Genomic DNA, 18,156 nt, shown 5'->3' on the forward strand with positions numbered 1-18,156 from the left:
AAACAGGGGGGGGGGGGGGAGGGAGCAGGGGAGGAGGCGAGATATAAGATGTCCCACTCATCAGAGCAGAGGCCCGAGACCTCTAACAGCCAACTGAACAGGATTACCTTATCTGGCCTGACTGACAGAGCTGTGGACGGCTTTGTAGTGAAGAGGGAGGTGAAGAGAGGCACTGGAGGGGTGGGGGACTTGGACAGAGAGAAGGTTATGCAAAAACAAGAGGTGAATGATGGGAAGAATAGAAGAAGGAGGGGAGCGGGGAGGTGGGTGCTAAAACCTTTCGGCTATGGGGCTCTGCCACTTATGAAAGAGACGATTCATAGAGGCAGATTGCTTACTGTCAGCGATGCACAGCGCAGGCGTCCTTAGTTTGGAAATAACAGAGTGGCTGAACTGGAAAGTAACTAAGAGAAAGTAACTAATTATACTGTTAGTGTGTTATTTTGAAGTATTGCCGAATTCTTTGAGTATTTGCACTTTGTGACACTTGCAGAAAGAGGTTTTAAATGCAAAATATATAACGCGCTCAAACAATATGATGCACTGTCAGATTTTAAGCCAGTCAGTGCTCAAAATGTAACAATTACACATCACTGTATATTAAATCTATTTATCTATCTATTAGATAAAGAAATCAAAGTAGATTTGATATTACATACACTTATCATCATATACATATAAAAATATAGCTAAACTTCATTTATATATACATATATATATTTACTGATACATTGTACCAACAGAACAACAGGAAATTATTGCTAGTCACAGAGGATAAAGTAAGCTAATCATCTGACTACTTGCAGAAAGAGGACAAGCTGTCTTTTTTTTTTCTTTATGTGTAATATAATTTTGCGTCTTTTTTCAAATGCATCCACCATATTTTTTATTTTGTGAGTCAGTTTCTGACCTCTTGAATAGTGCTTTCCCAGCTTGTTAAGTCTGGCGTTGTGGTCTTTTACCACCCTTTTGTGATTTGCTTCAATCTTCTAATATTCATGGTCGCCGGAGGATGAACCCTTTGTGACTCCTCCACCTTTCCTCTGGTGCTACATTCAGACTGAATTTCCATGTGCACGCAAGAAATAGACAAATGTAATTGTGCCGATTGCCATTAAGTTTGCTGAACACATTCATGCTCTCCAGAGAGTGAATCCCTTTGTTTTAAATGACCCTCAAGACAAACATTTCACTTTTAGTCTGACTTCTGGTGGTGCTCATCATTCTGGAGGTCGTCCTCATTTTTCATGGTGTGTTCACACCAAACACAAAGCCAATTTTAATTTTGCATTGACTTTGTATGTATTCTCGACGCGTGAAAAATTTGCTTCAAATTTAGTGTGAACACTCCATGTTGCAGCCCCGCGGTCCGCCCTGCCCCGCCAATCGCACAGCCGGTACACACAGCTGTTCAGAAAGTCGCTGGTGCTGCAGCTTGATTGGCTTTCTTGATGTGAGCACTTATCACAACAGGAGGAGGAAGCGCTGCATGGTTCTGATGACTCATGCAACAGGTGCTCTTTAGCAGAGCAGGTGAAAACACACAAAAAAACCCAAAATCCAGGAAGTCTTGCTGAATATTTGTCCATAAGTGGCGCAGACAACCATAGAGAAAGACTAAGGAACTCCATCTTCAGGTGAAATAATATTATGAATATATTCTTTGAGCAAAGGCAATCAAACAGACCAACGAGTATCGACTCTAAGACCCCGATGAAGAATTAGAGTCGATACGCGTTGCACCACTTAAGGACAAATATTCAGCAAGACTTCCTGGATTTTGTTTTTTTTGCTTGTGTTTGAATTTTTGAATTTGTCCCGCCTTGTCGTAGCACCGCCAGCTTGGTCCACATTGCCAAGTATCCCAGCATGCTTTGTGCAGCAAATTAGTCACTTCCCATAGACAATGAATGAGTGCGGATTTTGTCGCCAGTCAGTTCGCGTACAGTGGGGCGCCACCGTAACAGTTTTGTATTGTGTGGTGTATTGCACATTGCAGCCTCTTGGGGCTACTGGTGAGGCGTTCATTAGGTTTAAAAAAAGAGAGATCTGTAGTAGTTTTTCCACCACTGCAGACTGTTAATCTGACAATAACAGTTCATCATATGTCATGAAGCAGATGATTTATTTGAAAGGTAAATTGTTTGTATCTTCCTCCCGCTTCTTGTTGTCTTGTCTTTCCCTTTCTTCCCATTATTTCACCCTCATTGTGCGTCCTGTTATGTGTCTGAATTGCTGCAGTTTGGGAAAATGCCAGCGTGCTTTATCAAGCCACTTTGTCTCAATTGCAGAATTTGGACGGGGCCTGCATCCAATCAGTTAACCTGGTAATTGACGAGGATCCAAGAACGGAGATTACACTGAGTCATGTTGGAGAAGTCTTCATGGCCGGACAGTACCGCATCTCCCTGCCCTATTCGGATGGTAACCTCCTCATCTTTTATCACCTTCCAACATTGTTCACATCCGACGCTCATCTCCTTTCAGTACTCTGCAGGTTATGGCAGAGAAGGATTGAATGACAGCTGATCTATTGACAGAAATGTTCCCAATACTACTGGGTTAGCGCTTCTATTGTGTTGCACAAAATACCTTCCCTCTGAGTATTGCTCCTTTTTCATACCAGTGTTTTCATCGCTGTGGTATTCTGTTGATGGAGTCAACAGTCCTTTGTGTGTTTTGTGCTCAACTGTGTGAGAATGATCAGATATTTTGGTACCTTAAGGAATACAAACAACACTACCACTTACAGCACTTTATGTTCTGTTACAAACAGGTTCTGACAAAGTACTTTGCATTCCTGACTCAATTTAATTGTTCTTCCTGACAATACAAACTACTCACAACAAATTACAGACATAAATAAATAAAAATGAAATGAAATCTTGAAGTGCAGACCCAAACAGATCCACAACTTGTGCTGAAAGTTGATCAATTGTTTTTTTAGCAGGAAATTAACTGTGTAAATCATTAATCTTCATTACTTCATCAATTGTTTAAACATTTCTCAGTCCAAAAAATCGCAACAATTTTACTCATTCCAGCTTCTAAAATGGAGGATTTGTTGATTTCCTCTGTTTAACATCATTTTGGTGTAAAACAAACAAACAAATAACCCCAAACAAAGACACCTTGTGCTGCCGATACTTGCAATATGCATTTAACCTTCCTGTTGTCCTCCCGGGTCAAAATTGAAATGGTTTTAAAAAAGTATCCTAACTAAACTTTTACATACACCAGTCTGCCATAATCAACATATTTTCCTCTGATCTCAACTATAGTTAAAATAATTCATAATTTCTTAGTCAGGATACTGTTTTGAAACCATTTCAATTTTTTTGATGACAGCACATAATGACACCTGTCGTCCTCCTGGGTCAAAATTGACCCGAGGACAACAGGAGGGTTAATGAACTAAATGATTGACTGGTTAATTGGAGAGATAATTGAAATATTAATTAATTGTAGTGCTATACCCAAGACACAATACAAGTCACTATAAAAACAGAGCAGGAAAAACACAATTTATAAGTTGATCTGATTGGCTGTAAAGGCTGGTTAAGTGGACATGGTGATGTCATGTTGAGTTTGAAAGCAGAAACTATTTCAGCGATCTGAAACAGTAAACCTTAGATTTTCTTTAAGTTTCTTTCCATCTGCTCAGTCAGCATACAGAGTGAAATCATCTCACTTGAGGCGCCAGATGGTTTGTTACACAGAACCATCTGAAAAGTCGTCCTTGGAAACTGTTTGGAAAAGGGAAGGCACTTTCAAAGAATACTTGGCAGGTGGTTGGATGAACCTTCTGTCTATCACTGGATTTACAAGATCACGTGAGAATCCTCACAGGATGCTGATTGATGCCTGAAAAGATGGATTCTTGCGTGATGTTGTGACCATGTTAATCCAACTGCCTCACAAGGTAAGAAATCATCATCCATCAAATATCCAGGACAGTGTCCACTTCCTGTTTAAGGTTTTTGACCACTAGCAGCAATGTTTTTATGAAGGAGTCCTCATTTTGTTTGTATCATATGCACATGCACATACACTTTTGTGAAATGTTTTCTTCCTCCATCTCTTACAGACATCTTCCACATCCAGGAGCTTTCGTCCATGTTCCTCCAGGTGAAGACGGCGTTCGGCCTGCATCTGCAGTACAGCTGGAAGGAGTTTCGTCTCTACCTGCAGGCTGACGAGCTGTGGAAGGACGACACCGTGGGGCTGTGCGGCACCTTCAACGGCAACATTCAAGATGACTTCCTGTAAGTGTGCGCCGACTGACCATTGAGCCCTCCCGCGCCCTCCGTTAACCCCACCCGAAATAATAAAAAGAAAGAGCATACTCCTGTTTCAGAGGCAGAGAGAGAGAGATGACGGTGAAGTACTTTCTCTGTCACACTCTCTCTCTGAAATGCACACTGGTCAGGCGGCTCGGCATCAAAAGCCTCGCTTTCTGATCCGCTCTTTTAAGCGGGCCAGATGAGCGCCCAACTGGACGCGCCACTTCAACAAGGAATTTACTGTTAGTGGAATAGGGGCTCCACTGTGCCGTATCGCAATGGCCAGCTAAAAAGGGCGGATGTTGTCTTACAGCTGTAAATGGATATATGTACATCACAGTTGGTGACTGAAGTGGTCGTACGCTACCAGAAAGAAAACTCACTTTGCCTGAAGCTCTCCAGAAGCAACTATGACGACTTGTTGAATCCTGTCTTCTGACTTCTGTCGTGTTTTTCACATTTTGTTTTGGTTTTAGTTGCCTTAAAGCTGCAGTGGTTAACTTTTATCGATTAATAGGGTTTTTGTACAATAATAGATCAAATTTGCAGAAACAGAGGTAGCTCCTGTCCTCTGCTATTCTCATTTAAAAATGAAATATGTGGAAACCATCTGACCAATGAGGACAATTAGGAGAAGCGAGGCAGGTCAGTAACACTTAGCCTGTTGGCAGTATCAAAGAGTTTGCTGCAGTATCAAAGTCCACCTGCCTGCTTCATCAGACTGCAGAGGGGTATTGAGGAAAGAGATGCTGAGATGGCAAAACTAAATTTCACATTTATAGGCAAATGTTCCCCAAGTGTACATAATCTTCCACCCTCCCCCTCATTTGTTGGGTTGGGTGGAAAATGGACTTTTTCAGGAACATTTCAAGATGGTGCCACAATTATTATTATTATTAATATGTTTGAGAAGTGTGTCTGAGCCTTTGGAGTCTTGTAACAAATACCATGTTGACAGGTGTGAATGGAGGTGAATGAAAAACTCAGTTATTATGACTATTATACAAACCCTGGCCTTGGATATAGCTAGCATTAATGTTAGCTGTGCTGTTGTTGCACTAGATATCAGCGTGCTCACATTTGTTCTTTCACAGTGGAAATTTTGTGAAATATGCTGCAACAGCTACCTTTCAAACACAACAATCAAAAAGGTGGCACATCATTCACAGGGGTAGCTGGTGTAGTACACTTGACAGTAGCAACCTTTGATCAGCTAATCATCAGTTTTAATGTCGGGAGCTGAAAGAGAGTTTGTGTGATGCATCTATGAAACTGCTCATTGTTTTCAAGCTGGTAGTGAAGCTGTGCTCTCGTCTTCCTTCAGGTCGCCATCTGGTATGATAGAAAGCACTCCTCAGCTGTTTGGAAACGCCTGGAGAGTCTCGTCGGCGTGTTCTCCCAGCCTGAGTACTCCTCAGCTCGACCCCTGTGACACTCACCAGCAGGCCGGTCAGTTTCTCCTCTTTCGTTTTAAATGACAATGTTTTAGTCTATGCTCATGTTTATTATCTTTAAATTTTACTCTATTTATATCCCTAAAACATTCCATATGTTCAATGTTACAGTAACATTAGGTAGAAATGGAAAAGCTTCTCAATTAAAGCTATAATATAAGATATATGATATAAAAATATACAATGAATGAAGCATGTTTTTGATATTATGGTGCTTATATGAGACATAGATTTACATTTTTAAAGTTTATAGTAGCTTTGATTGTGAATATTTAAAGTATAAATCTTGAAAATGAATAAATTGAATTGGTTTAAACCTTTATTTCCACATTTTGTACCACTTTTTTGTAGGCGGATCATTGATTGAGTAGTAAAGTAAAGACAGTGTATTTATTTTCAGCATGTAAGTGTGTGCAGCTGCTTCATGGTAAACTTCTCATTAATTCATGCCTTGCTTTCTTCAGCTTCCTTTGTGAAGCAGCTGCAGTCAAATGAATGAATAAAATCTGTCTAACAGTGGACAGGTAGGCAGTAGATTATAACCTGTTGTGCTTCTCCCACTGAATCTCACCTGTAACGTGATGCCGACCTGCTCTCTTCCCTGCTCAGTGGCCTATGCCTCAGAGATGTGTGACGTACTGAACCAGGATCTGTTCTCCGCCTGTCATGAGTACCTCAGTCCGACGCCCTTCCATCAGCAGTGTCGCTCAGATACCTGTAAGTGCGGGACGCCCTGCCTCTGCTCTGCGCTGGCCCACTACGCTCGCCACTGCCGCAGATTCTCCATCATCGTTGACTTTCGATCGCACGTTCCCGACTGTGGTGAGTGTTCAGCACATTCTACCATGCTGACACATTTTGTCTGCAGGTTTGTTGTTGTCCCAGGATTCACAAACAACTTTTACTAACAGCTGGATTTATGAATTTATTATGATGATGTGTTCAAAGACGGGATGGATCATCGGGGGCCTTCCTTGAAATCTGATTAGCCATCCATGGTGCAGCTCGCTCTGTTGTTTTGTTTGTGTTATTGTGCCCAATATCCCAGCTCACTGTTGATGTTCACAGTTGAGTTTCAGAACATCAACATATGGGGATTTTGGGAGCACCATCGTAAAATCAGAGAGCATATCTTAAACTCAGACTGACCAGAAATCATCTGAAATGTAAAATTACCTGTTTTATAATTTATTTTATATTTATTACCAGATGGGAAATAAGTTGTTACAGGAGAACTAGATGGTGACCATAAACATATTTTAACAAAAATAGGTTTAATACCGGGCATTACTGATGCGAATTAGCCTCTTAAAAGTTTACAGCTGTTTAGATGTGAGGGGATAGTTTAGCTAACAGACAAATGCAAACTAGTTGTTTAGCCGTGCAGAGACCAAATTACAGGTGAACCTCAGTCATTGTTAAATATGCACAGAAGAACCTACAAGCAGACACAATGACAGTAATAGAAGTATGTACTTTGCATTTAGTACAGATAAATTGATGTACAGTTATATATGTTAATGTATGTTTGTGTGTGTACGGAAGCAGAGAACGGACGGACTTGCAATTATTTCTGCAATGCTGTTATCTCAAGATCACAAGTTAATTATTTTGTTATCTTGAGAAAACAGGCTTTGTGATCTTGAGATAACGAGATAATCAACCTATTATCACAAGAAAACAAAAGGTCGTTTCCTCTTATTACTTATAATGTTTATCAGAGATCAGGAGTGCCATGCCAGCATGCATAGATGGTGTCTTGACAACTGTGGCAACTAATTTAAGCTGAAAATGTCAAATCAAGGAGTACCCATTATTGATCAATACATCAGACTGTCCTTATATCAAGGTCTAACACGGGCCTGGCGCCATGAGGCATCTTAAAGGGGCTTAGCCCCCTCTGTTGTATTTTTCGCCCCCTCTGTTTTAGCTTCAAGTATCTATAGAAAAATAGCAAAAACAACAAAAGTAGTGGCCGAGATATATGTAACTATTGCTTAGCTGCTGTTGTTTCAGAACCATGGACAGCGCTACTGTTTGTTGTGTGTTGTGTGTGCTGCACGTCACATGACAATTTATTTTGTAAGAATTCTGCTGGTTTGGCGTGTCGGAGAATGACTTTGCCAGTATAATTTTAGGCTATTTTAGGCTATTTGCATAGGTGTATGCTTGGACCACACTGTCCATAGTCCTGAGATGGATTGGAGGAGCCTCAGTCAGTTATGAATCCTGACATGTTTCTCATGATAAATCTTCTTGTTAGCTTGGGAAATTGGCCTTTTGTTTTCTCGAGATAACAAGATAAATTAACCTGTTATCACGAGAAAACGAGCTTTGTTGTCTTGAGATAACGAAATAATTAACTACCAGTAATAATTAATTATACCAGCTAAACATCAACATGCTAGCATTATCATCGTGAGCATGTTTGCACGCTAATATGAGCATTTAGCTCAAGTATAGTCTCACAGAGCAGTAAGCATGGCTGTGGATGCTTAGTCTTGTTGAAGTGGTAACGTTTTACTATTGAACCAACGATTTAGCAAAAATCTCTGCTTGAAATTGTTTAACCTGTTAAGGAAATTAAATGTGAAGATGTCGAGACATTAGCACAGAACATCCAAGTAACTTTGTGTAATAAGTTAATCAAACTGAGCAGACTTTTGCCCTGTAGATTAATGAGGTAATATTGAAATCTGAATCTCACATTTGAGCAGTTCTTGTGGTTCTTGCTAAATCTTTCCGTTGACGCTGCAGCGGTCACCTGTCCTGCCACCATGCAGTACGGCACCTGCGTGTCATCCTGCCAGCGCCGTTGCTCCGCCCTCTCCGTCCCGCAGCACTGTGGGGAGGAGTGTGAGGAGGGCTGCGTCTGCCCTCAGGGATCCTTCTACAACCACCGAACACACACTTGTGTGCACAGGTAAGGCTGGCTGAGGGGGCGGGGTCGCCGAGTGGAAATAAATCCAGAAAAACAAATCTTAATCAACCTTCATTTACATTTTTTGTGCAAAATAGCAACACAAGGAGAAACTTATAACACTTGTCGTTATAAATGAGACTTTCCTATAACATTTTTTAATGTAATCAGACAATAAAATTTCTGTTATTTTAGTGTTCAGTACAGACAGCAGGTAGGAATCAGTGACCAGGTGTCCTTGTTGTGTATCGGAGTAGCTCCAGCTCTGCCAGCTGCGGTGCTGTGGAAGGTTATGAAGCCCGTTAAACGACTGTCTGGCTGGAGTCGCTCCACCAGACAAATCCTCTCAAAGTGATATTTGTATCTGCTCTGAAGTTTAGGTCAGCCTTTAAGTGGAAAGCCTTGTATCGTTCCTGCAGACGTTATAGAGCCAGAGGACCTCGGTAATTGGGCTCTGCCTTTCAGGCGGCTCTGCTCTAGAAGACATGCGGCTTAATTCCTCTTAAATGTCCCAGGTTTTTACGTCCTAGTGCAGCGCGGTGCCTTACTTACCATGTGATAGAGTTACATCAAGGAATTCACCGTGAAACCCCCCTTTCATTCCCACTCGGGTTGGGGACAACACAGATATCTGATAACCAGTGAGAAAGAATTTGTAGTACAGAGGCCGATGTGTGGCATTGGCCTATATGTTACAAAGGCTTTCAGCCTCTGCTAAACAGTTTTACTGCAGTGTAAATCCTTACACTTACAACTTTTTTATTTTTTTAATGTTTAGAATTTTGACCAAGCAGAAGGTTTAGTTATGGCTGCAAGCATGCTTATTTGTCCTTTATCCACTCACCTGTAATAATCTGCTTAAAGGTATACTATGCAGGATTTTCCCCAAAACAATGTATAGACTCATACAAAGGTAATCCCTCTCAATCATCACTTATGACCCACGGGAAGTGTGTGGCGGTGTATGTATCTACAGGGACTCTGCCTGTATTTTCTTATTTTCTTATGATTTTGCTGTGTTCGGGACGTTTCCGGGCATCAACGTTGGGGCAGTGGGTCTGTAGCCCCCCAGCCAATTACAGCATGCAGGTGTGAGATCGGGACTCGTAGCGTAGTGACTAGGTTACATCTCTGTCTCCGTCTCTCTCCTCTGCTCTGCTCTCTGCTCTCTGTGTCATGGATGTATAAAGAGCTGCAGGTCTGTGTGTCTGCTTGTCCGAGGGCGGCGCTGAGCTACACACACGCAGAGCCGAGAGGCCACAGCAGGACAGGATGAAGCTCTGCATTCACACAAAATCTGGCAATGCTGTACCTTCCTGCAGGGTTGTGCAGAGGTGTGAACATAACCGCCGTGAAACAATCAGAAATTTTTATTTCTCAGATTCACGGCTTTGGCTCTTCATTCACTCTCTAGCTGCTCTCTGAACCGGAGAGGAGGGGCCAACTTTGAATGCTGTGTGTTTACAAACACCAACTGACAAATCCTGCATAGTTTGCCTTTAAGATAACACAGAGCCCGCTTTAGAATAATTAATTACACAGTAATGAACAAACTAAGCAGCATCTGGTTTACATCGCCAAAAGCCTGATCCTGACATCTAACAAACAGATGTTGCATTTCTCACATTCATAGTGATATTTTCCGTTGAAGTCACATAATTGCATCATTGATAGTTGGTCTTGTGTGCTTTGTTTTTGTTTACTGGTGTGTTTTTCCAGGAGTGAGTGTCCCTGCAGTTTCCTCGGGGCCGATTACGAACCGGGAGATGTGATCATGACGTCAGCAGGTGTTCAGTAAGATCCTCCTCTCCATCTCTGTCTCCCTGATCTTAACTCTCAAAACATTCCTACATCTTAATGGACAATTTCAGCTTTTTGCTAATTTCTTTCACATTCCCCAATCCATTCATGCTACTTAAAGATGACGATTAAAGACATTTTTCAGTTACTTCAGGCAACTAAGTTAGCAAACCATTAGAGACAGCTGAGAAAGCAGCTGGAGGCTGTAATTCAGTTAGTTAAGAAAATCCATTACTGTGGTTGAGAAGCTACAATCAGAGCACTGATTAACAGCACAGAGACAAAGCTGTCTACTGCTTAAGTTTCTGGTTCACTGTGGGTCAGATTTCCTTGTGTTTCTTCAAATAAAAAGGCTCTGTGGTTACAACCCAGACATGCAGACAAAGTACTCCTCCTTTTTTATTAGGGGGAACTCAGCACTTGCCTCAGAATATTTACTGTGAACAAAGTAGGAGTCTAAAGCTTCACTAGCGCTCCCTTACTGTAGGAGCTACAATATCTGTTACACCCCACAAAATGAAAGCGTTGGATAGTGCAAACAACATCCTGCTGTTCTGCAAGTCTTATCAGTCATGTAGGGAAAAAGTTAAGTCATAAAGATGGTGCTAGAGAGAAAGAATAATGAAAAAGAACAAATGTTTCCAATTGTGAAAAAAAGATGTGATGAAAAATGAACACAGACTACAATCAAACTGGAATCGCCCTCAAGAGATCATTCTATTAAATTTAATGTATATTAACGTATTAACTGCCCATGTAATTAATGTGTTTACCTTCATTGTGTTTCATCTGTGTTCCCTTGTAGACTCTGTCTGAACGGTAAACTGGTGTCCCAAACATCAGACAGTGGTAAGTCACTCAGATCAAAAACTGTTATTTCTTGTTATTTCTTAAGCTGATATTCAGCAAGAAGATGCTTTGTTTCACATGTCACATTATCATGTAATTATTCTATAATAATTATAAAATCCATGTTCGTACGTATTTGTCTGTGTGACTCAGTCTTTGAAAGTAACAACCATGTAAACAGGAGGCACATCTTACCTGCCAGTCAACACTGACCTCCTCCGTCTCTTTCCCACTCTTACACCACGATTAAGTACAACCGCAGATATACACTGAACCACAGAAAAACTATAATAGTTTTGTAATTGTTTTCATTCTTGTATTTAGTTGACTTTAATTATAAGAAGCCTGTGGAGCACAAAACACAGGAGGAATGGGAATAGAGCAACACAAAATGTGTCATCTACTGTTTCTCAGTGATACTCAGAACTGCTAAACGCTCATCTTCATTGTGAGTTCTTCTTCTTCTCCTCTTGCAGACAGGTTGTGTCCAGCAGGTCAGCTCTACCAGAGCTGCTCCGAGGGGGAGGACGGCCTCCCGCCGGGAAGGGGCGTGGCCTGTGAGCGCACCTGTGAATCCTACCTGCTCAACCTCACCTGCTCGACACACGAGCCCTGCGTGGCTGGATGTACCTGCCCCCCTGGGTGAGTGACGTTTTGAGTGACTCCTTTCACTTAAAATGACGTTTTCTATTTTTGTGCGCATGATGTATGATAACACATTGTTCCACTGACAAATACTTTTCAGTGTACTCTTAAGTGTAAAGGCCTGGTCGCACCAGAAAGTCAAACTTTGAAATTAATCTGAGCATCTTCGCAAAATACTTGGTTATAGCAGCCCGGTGATGTAATGTCTACTCGCAGGGTTTGTTGTTGTATTTTGTTTTTTGGATTGTAAATCATTTGGTTTAATTAAGAGTTTAATTGAAGATTAGAAAATCTCTCTGAGCTAAAAGGGGTTTGTGGTTGCTAACGGGACAATGAGTTCACACAGTTGATTCAACAGACATATTTGTACCATTAACTCCTGTCTCATAGCGGTCAGCAAGCTTTTCCTCTTTACTCTGGGAAAAATTTTGATTTCAGCGAACACAATCTAAATTTGAATTTCTTTGTAAAAGCAATATCTAGCTAAATTTATCACACATTTTCTCCATGTGTTGCAACCATTTATTCCACTGACTGGCCCTGAGGACATGTCTGTTTTTTCCTGTTGACTTCCTTTTTTGGGAGGGGTGACATTTATATGTGTCAGTTCTTTAGTTGAAAGTGGAGAAATCACAGGAAAAGAGGAGACAGAGAGAGATTGGGAATGACAGGTCCGCAGTGAACCGGGGATTTTGATAGTCTTGCTTGGCACCTTAGCACCTCGGTCACCATGGTGATTCTACTGTTTATGACCAGAGAGTTTTTGACTCAGAGGATGAAGGATTTTGTTACATAAATACAAAGATCCCCAAACATCTGTTAATGTGTCACTGAATCTCCAAATGTTCCTCTGCTGATTGTCGACTACTAGCCGACTGTTTGCCGTCAGGTATGAAGGTGTCTTAAGTGTATGAAGGTGATTCATGTTGATGCTGCAAAAGAGCACGACCTTTTTCTTGATAAATAAAGGTCACAAAATGAGTGTAATGTAGTCTTGGTGAAACCTAAAGCTGTGAGTTCACCAGACTGACCGTGTCACTGAAGCTGAGATCAGGAGGAGGTCGGGCTGCAGGCTCGTTAAAGACTCTCAGAAAATGTTACACAAGCCTCAGGGACCAAAAAATCCCCCCCCCTACCTGGTGACGCTGGTCACTACATTCAACACTATGTCCTGTGTAATACATGTAGTCAGAGTCTGGTAGTGACCATTGCTTGCTCACTATCAAGTAATAAATCACACATAATAAAATGGCACACACATTAAATTGTGGGACCATAATGTTTCAGACACAGTAGGCCCCATTCTTCTGTCAGACATTTTAAAGAGACTTAGCTCCATGTGCCAACTATTTTTGCTTCTAGGACTCAAGGGTGTGTTAAGAGAACCGGATACTGTGTTCCTTCCAATGAAGTATTGCTCATCTGCATTGCATGCGCTCATAATAATTTATCAGGCCTCTGAGTTTTTGATTTGTAGAGCACTTGAGTCTTCCTGTGGCTGAACTGGCTGACTTCCTGCTGACTCATGAGTACCACAAGAATAATTTACTGATCCTGGTGGTCAACTTTTATTGGATCTAATGGCTCAAATTCTGATACCACAGAGAGCCGTGTTTGTGATGCTCAAAAAAAAAAAAATTCATACATCATTCAACAGCTATTCTTTTGGTAGTGATTGCTTGGACTGCTGGTCAGAGTGACACAAAGCTCAGTCTGCTCTTGAGCCAAAATGTAAAGCCAAAGGGTATTAAACCATCTTTTTTTTTAAAGGTTTAAATTAAGCTTTCTGACTGCAAAGTCAGGTTGGTCGTTGACTTTAAAGAAACTTTCCAAGCCATGTGTTGATATTTTGAGATTTAAATAAATTATAGCCTTTCTGTTGAGCCTTGAAAATGACAAAAACTCTCCCAATACCTCAAATTAGATTAGATTAGATTCAACGTTATTGTCATTGTACACAGTAGGTACAGTTTAGCATCTAACCAGATAGTGTAAACAGAAGCAAGTGCCTATAGATATATAAATAGATAAATAAGGATAGACTGAACAGTATGTACAGTAGATTGAGTCTATGTAAAGTACAGTGTAACCAAGAAGTAGTTATACACTGTAAAACATGTATATTCCCTTGCCTTATGTGGGGATTTTTTAGGGGTGGTATTTTTCTTGCAGTGTAGTGGTAACTACATTATTATAAGAAAATAATACATTTTTGTACCACTGCAGTAACATGTCAATCACTGCTACTGGCCATGTTTTTACACAAGTCCTAGATTATCTGTGGGAGACAGAAATCCTTAAAACCAGCAGATGAGGTGGCCAGACATCATCAGGTAGATTACAGTCATCTGATCCCCGTAATCCCTTTTGGCTGTCGGCCTGAAAGGAGGGTTAAGTGGTTTCATTCTCTGACATCAACCAGAAGTCATCCTGATAAGAATATGCACAGGCAGGGGTCAGTTTAAACACGTCCAGGCTTATAACACTTCTGTACAGATAATATATGGTAAATGGTAAATAGACTGCATTTATATAGCGTTTTTGTAGTCTACCGACCACTCAAAGCACTTTACAACACATGCCAACATTCACCCATTCATTCACCGATGGTAGAGGCTGCCATGCAAGATGCATCAGGAGCGATACAGTGGTTTTTATCCACAGTGCTTTACATTGTTTCTAATGCTCACTCAACCATCAATACACACAAACCAATGGTGCAGCCATCAGGAATAATTTGGGGTTTGGAGCCACAGCTGCCCCCTGATATATCTGACTGATGGTAGATCTACACCTAACAACAGGAGCATCTTTGGTTGTTAAAGTTAAAGAATTGTGACTGACACATTTTTCACAGTTGAAAAATAAACTTATCGGTGCTCTCTGGAGAAATCTAATGACCACATTGTTTCTGCATTACCTCAAATATACCTCAACATATTTGGCATTTTTTGTATTGCAGTTTCATAATACTTACTAAGGCTGATAAGATAAGATATACTTTATTGTCTCAATAGGGACATTTTTCTCAGGCTCAGCGTTACTGCATCACAAAACATTCATCTCCCAAACATACTTTCATACATACATACCCTACATCATTCATACAAAAACAAACAAATAAACACAATAAGACCAATGACATAAAAACCACTACAGCTTATAAAACCAGGAATATAATATATGATAATATCGGTCATGCTGATGTATTGTTGGGATCTTGTCAACACAGCTGTTTTTGTTAGATATGTCTATTGGTTTAAACAACCACATTATATAAAAGTTTATCCCAGAAGAAGTGGGCCCATATTTTGCGACAGTTTGTCCTCAAGCCAGTAGGTCAAAACTTTCAAAGGGATAAGTTCCATTATTATTCTGTAGCCACTATGAAAAGATGTAAAGGTGAACAAAAATCCCCTGAAGCAAAGCCTGGCTTCTAGCACCAAACAAAAGAACTAAAACACATTTTAATCTATGATCAGTTGAACAACACAGGTACAAAATGTCATTTATATTGTCAAATAAATTCTCAATTGAAACCTTCCTCAGGTCAGTCCCGTTCTATCATCAGTTTTTGTTCATCTATCATCATCAAACACACTGTCAGGCAGAAAAGGTTACTCAGGAACAGAGATACTGCAAGCTCATTTTGACGTCATTTCTGCAGATCTCACCAGCGTGATTCATGGATTCCCGTTCAGCGCGTTAAGCAACATGACCTTTATGGTGACACGAACCCAGCACACTTCAAATCCAGTCATGAGTTTGAGTGTTTAATAATTCCCTGGAAACCTGATAGAAGTTTGCAAACTAATTTTGTGTGTAAACGAACACAAAGAGATCTCATTCAGCCGGATGCTCCCACAGCTGTATCAAGTGCAGTAACGGGAAGGTGGAGGGGGATTTAAAGGTTTTCTGGGTGATTACCTGATGCATGACATCAGTCTGGAGTGATGAGTTTTTGTTTTTTAGTGGTTGTTTGGACAAAGACAGACTTTGAGTTTGGCTCAGATTGAACAAAAAATTATTGACTGTCTAAAGTTGTTGACAACCAGTGAAGAAGTCCAGTGAAAAGCTGCAGCAGCAATTTAGTAAGATCTGGGTCAAAAAACAGTCAGTTAACACACATCAGTGTGCAGTACCAAGCCCTTCAGGGTTTCATGTGTTAGGGCTGAGACATCCTTTTCTTGGGCTGTTCATTGGGGATCATTCAGAGATGTTCTCCCGGCTGTTCTTTTGTATACATTAAGTACAACACAATGTTTTACATAATGTACAACTTGTGTGACACTAACTGTTAAAAATAAAGCTTTTTTCTTCTCTGTTTTGAACCACCTCCTGATAGGAGTTGGATCAACTAAAACATGTTGAGCTTTGGTAGGCGCACACATGAGTTCCTCTGTGAGCCCCTGCAACCAACCGTAACCTTTAAACAGCCGTCTCCTATAAATTACGTTCATATACGACTGAATTACAACAGCAAATTTGTTTTGCTAATTCTGGATGAATTATGTTTTCTCTCAACATAATGAAAAAATGTTGTTAATGTTAAATGTTGTTATATTTGGCAATGTTGATATTGAACATATGAGTAACATTTTCAGTGACAATGCAATGCAGTACGATACCTGCTAGAAGAAACTACAGCAATATTCAGGTTTTAAAGGTTGGCAGTGCTTGGTTAAGGTCAGGGAAAGATCACGGTCTTGAGTCAACACAGAAGAAAGTCTGTAACGACTGAAAGCACAACATGTTTATTGACATTTAAGTGAAACCACAGTCTTTCACTAACCTTAATCAAAGTTCTTTGTTGTCCTAAACCGAACCACACATGAGACCTCAAGCTACGAACACCAGTCCCTGCTGTCAGACTCCTGCGTCTTTTACGCCTGCTATCCATCCTGGCGCCCTTCCTCCGACTTTGGAGTGATATATTAAAGAGGTGCTTCATTCCTTTGAAAAAAACATTGCCTGTGAACAGAATCCAGGCAGCTATTACATTTGCCAATGCAATGTAATTGGGAAGACAACTTAGTAATATATAAACACAGGGTTGCCTTTAATACCATTCGTCTGCGTAGACCTGCAGAGACATTTACATGTATCTTTGTAGAAACATAATTCTAACCTTACATGTATGTTTTTAGTTGTGTATATAAAAATTCCCACCACAGCATTCCCCGATGAGAGTCTTTACATGAGAAGATGTTGAGGAACTGAACCTGATGGTTGACGAAAAAGCAGATTAAATCTATAAGTAAACATCAGGCCCAGAGCTTGTGTATGCAGACAATGTTTGTGTATATGTGTTGGAGGTGAAATCTGAAAAAATTACATTAAGTGAAAATTAATAGCAGCAGTAAGAATTTTGCAAACTTTTGAAGGAAGCTGTAATGCAAGATTGTTTTTATATGGATGCATTTAGAGAGCCGTTTTTCTCATGAAACAGTCAAAATTATAGCACCTTATTCTTCCCATTGATGATGATGAACACTAGCCAAAGACTTCAACAATATCACAAGATATAAATCCAATAACTCAGCTTTGTTTTTGAGTGTTCCATCTATTTTTCCTTCTATTTTGCCTTCTATTTTGCATTTATGGGACTGCAACAGCATCAATCACATTCCCAGCTTCCAAGTTTTGGTTTACTAAAACAGACAGCAGATGATAAGCAGCTGCTCCCTCTGTCGTACTAATAACTACACTTGGATGATTATCGTGAAAACAGAACTCAAGTCATCTGCAAGGTATTTATCTGCAGCAGGACTTAAAAACCTCTAATGGGGAATAATTAGCTGAGGTGCTGACAGAAGAATCCATTGTGTTTCCATTCACAATGGCACACTTTGTTTATGATCAAAATGTAGACCATTCATTCATTCCTCATTCTGTGACAATTAGCCCAGCTGAACTCATATGAACCTGGACTTTGGGACCATACAGCATACCAGAATTTGGTTCTGGTTACAGTGCTTACACACTGTACATAAATCTGATGTGTGCCCAGTTTTTGGACTACGCTGGAGATGTTTGGGGTGTTATAGATAAATACAGAGTGATGCAGTATAGGAAAAGAAAAGCATAAGATACCTCAAACCTTTCAGTTAGTCGAGATGCGATTTGGGACGTCAACTGTCAGCTGTGTTGACTAGAAATATCAAAAGCGAGCTGGGAGAACATTTTGGGGATTTGGGTGATATTG

The 18,156-nt window shown here is 40.5% G+C and overlaps 1 protein-coding gene across 1 annotated transcript in view; it reads left to right on the top strand.

Moving 5' to 3' along the window:
- The window catches only part of otog (otogelin), a 71,897-nt gene that overhangs the window by 13,602 nt on the left and 40,139 nt on the right, over positions 1-18,156 (top strand). Inside the window, exons 13-20 of the mRNA XM_044356260.1 lie at positions 2,292-2,424; positions 4,088-4,265; positions 5,608-5,732; positions 6,347-6,559; positions 8,495-8,660; positions 10,377-10,451; positions 11,263-11,306; positions 11,783-11,948. Coding sequence (XP_044212195.1) covers positions 2,292-2,424; positions 4,088-4,265; positions 5,608-5,732; positions 6,347-6,559; positions 8,495-8,660; positions 10,377-10,451; positions 11,263-11,306; positions 11,783-11,948 — 1,100 coding nt within the window. The remainder of the gene's footprint in view (positions 1-2,291; positions 2,425-4,087; positions 4,266-5,607; positions 5,733-6,346; positions 6,560-8,494; positions 8,661-10,376; positions 10,452-11,262; positions 11,307-11,782; positions 11,949-18,156) is intronic.

The sequence above is a fragment of the Thunnus albacares genome, chromosome 1, assembly GCF_914725855.1.
Source record: "Thunnus albacares chromosome 1, fThuAlb1.1, whole genome shotgun sequence".
In the NCBI taxonomy this organism is placed as follows: Eukaryota; Metazoa; Chordata; class Actinopteri; order Scombriformes; family Scombridae; genus Thunnus; species Thunnus albacares.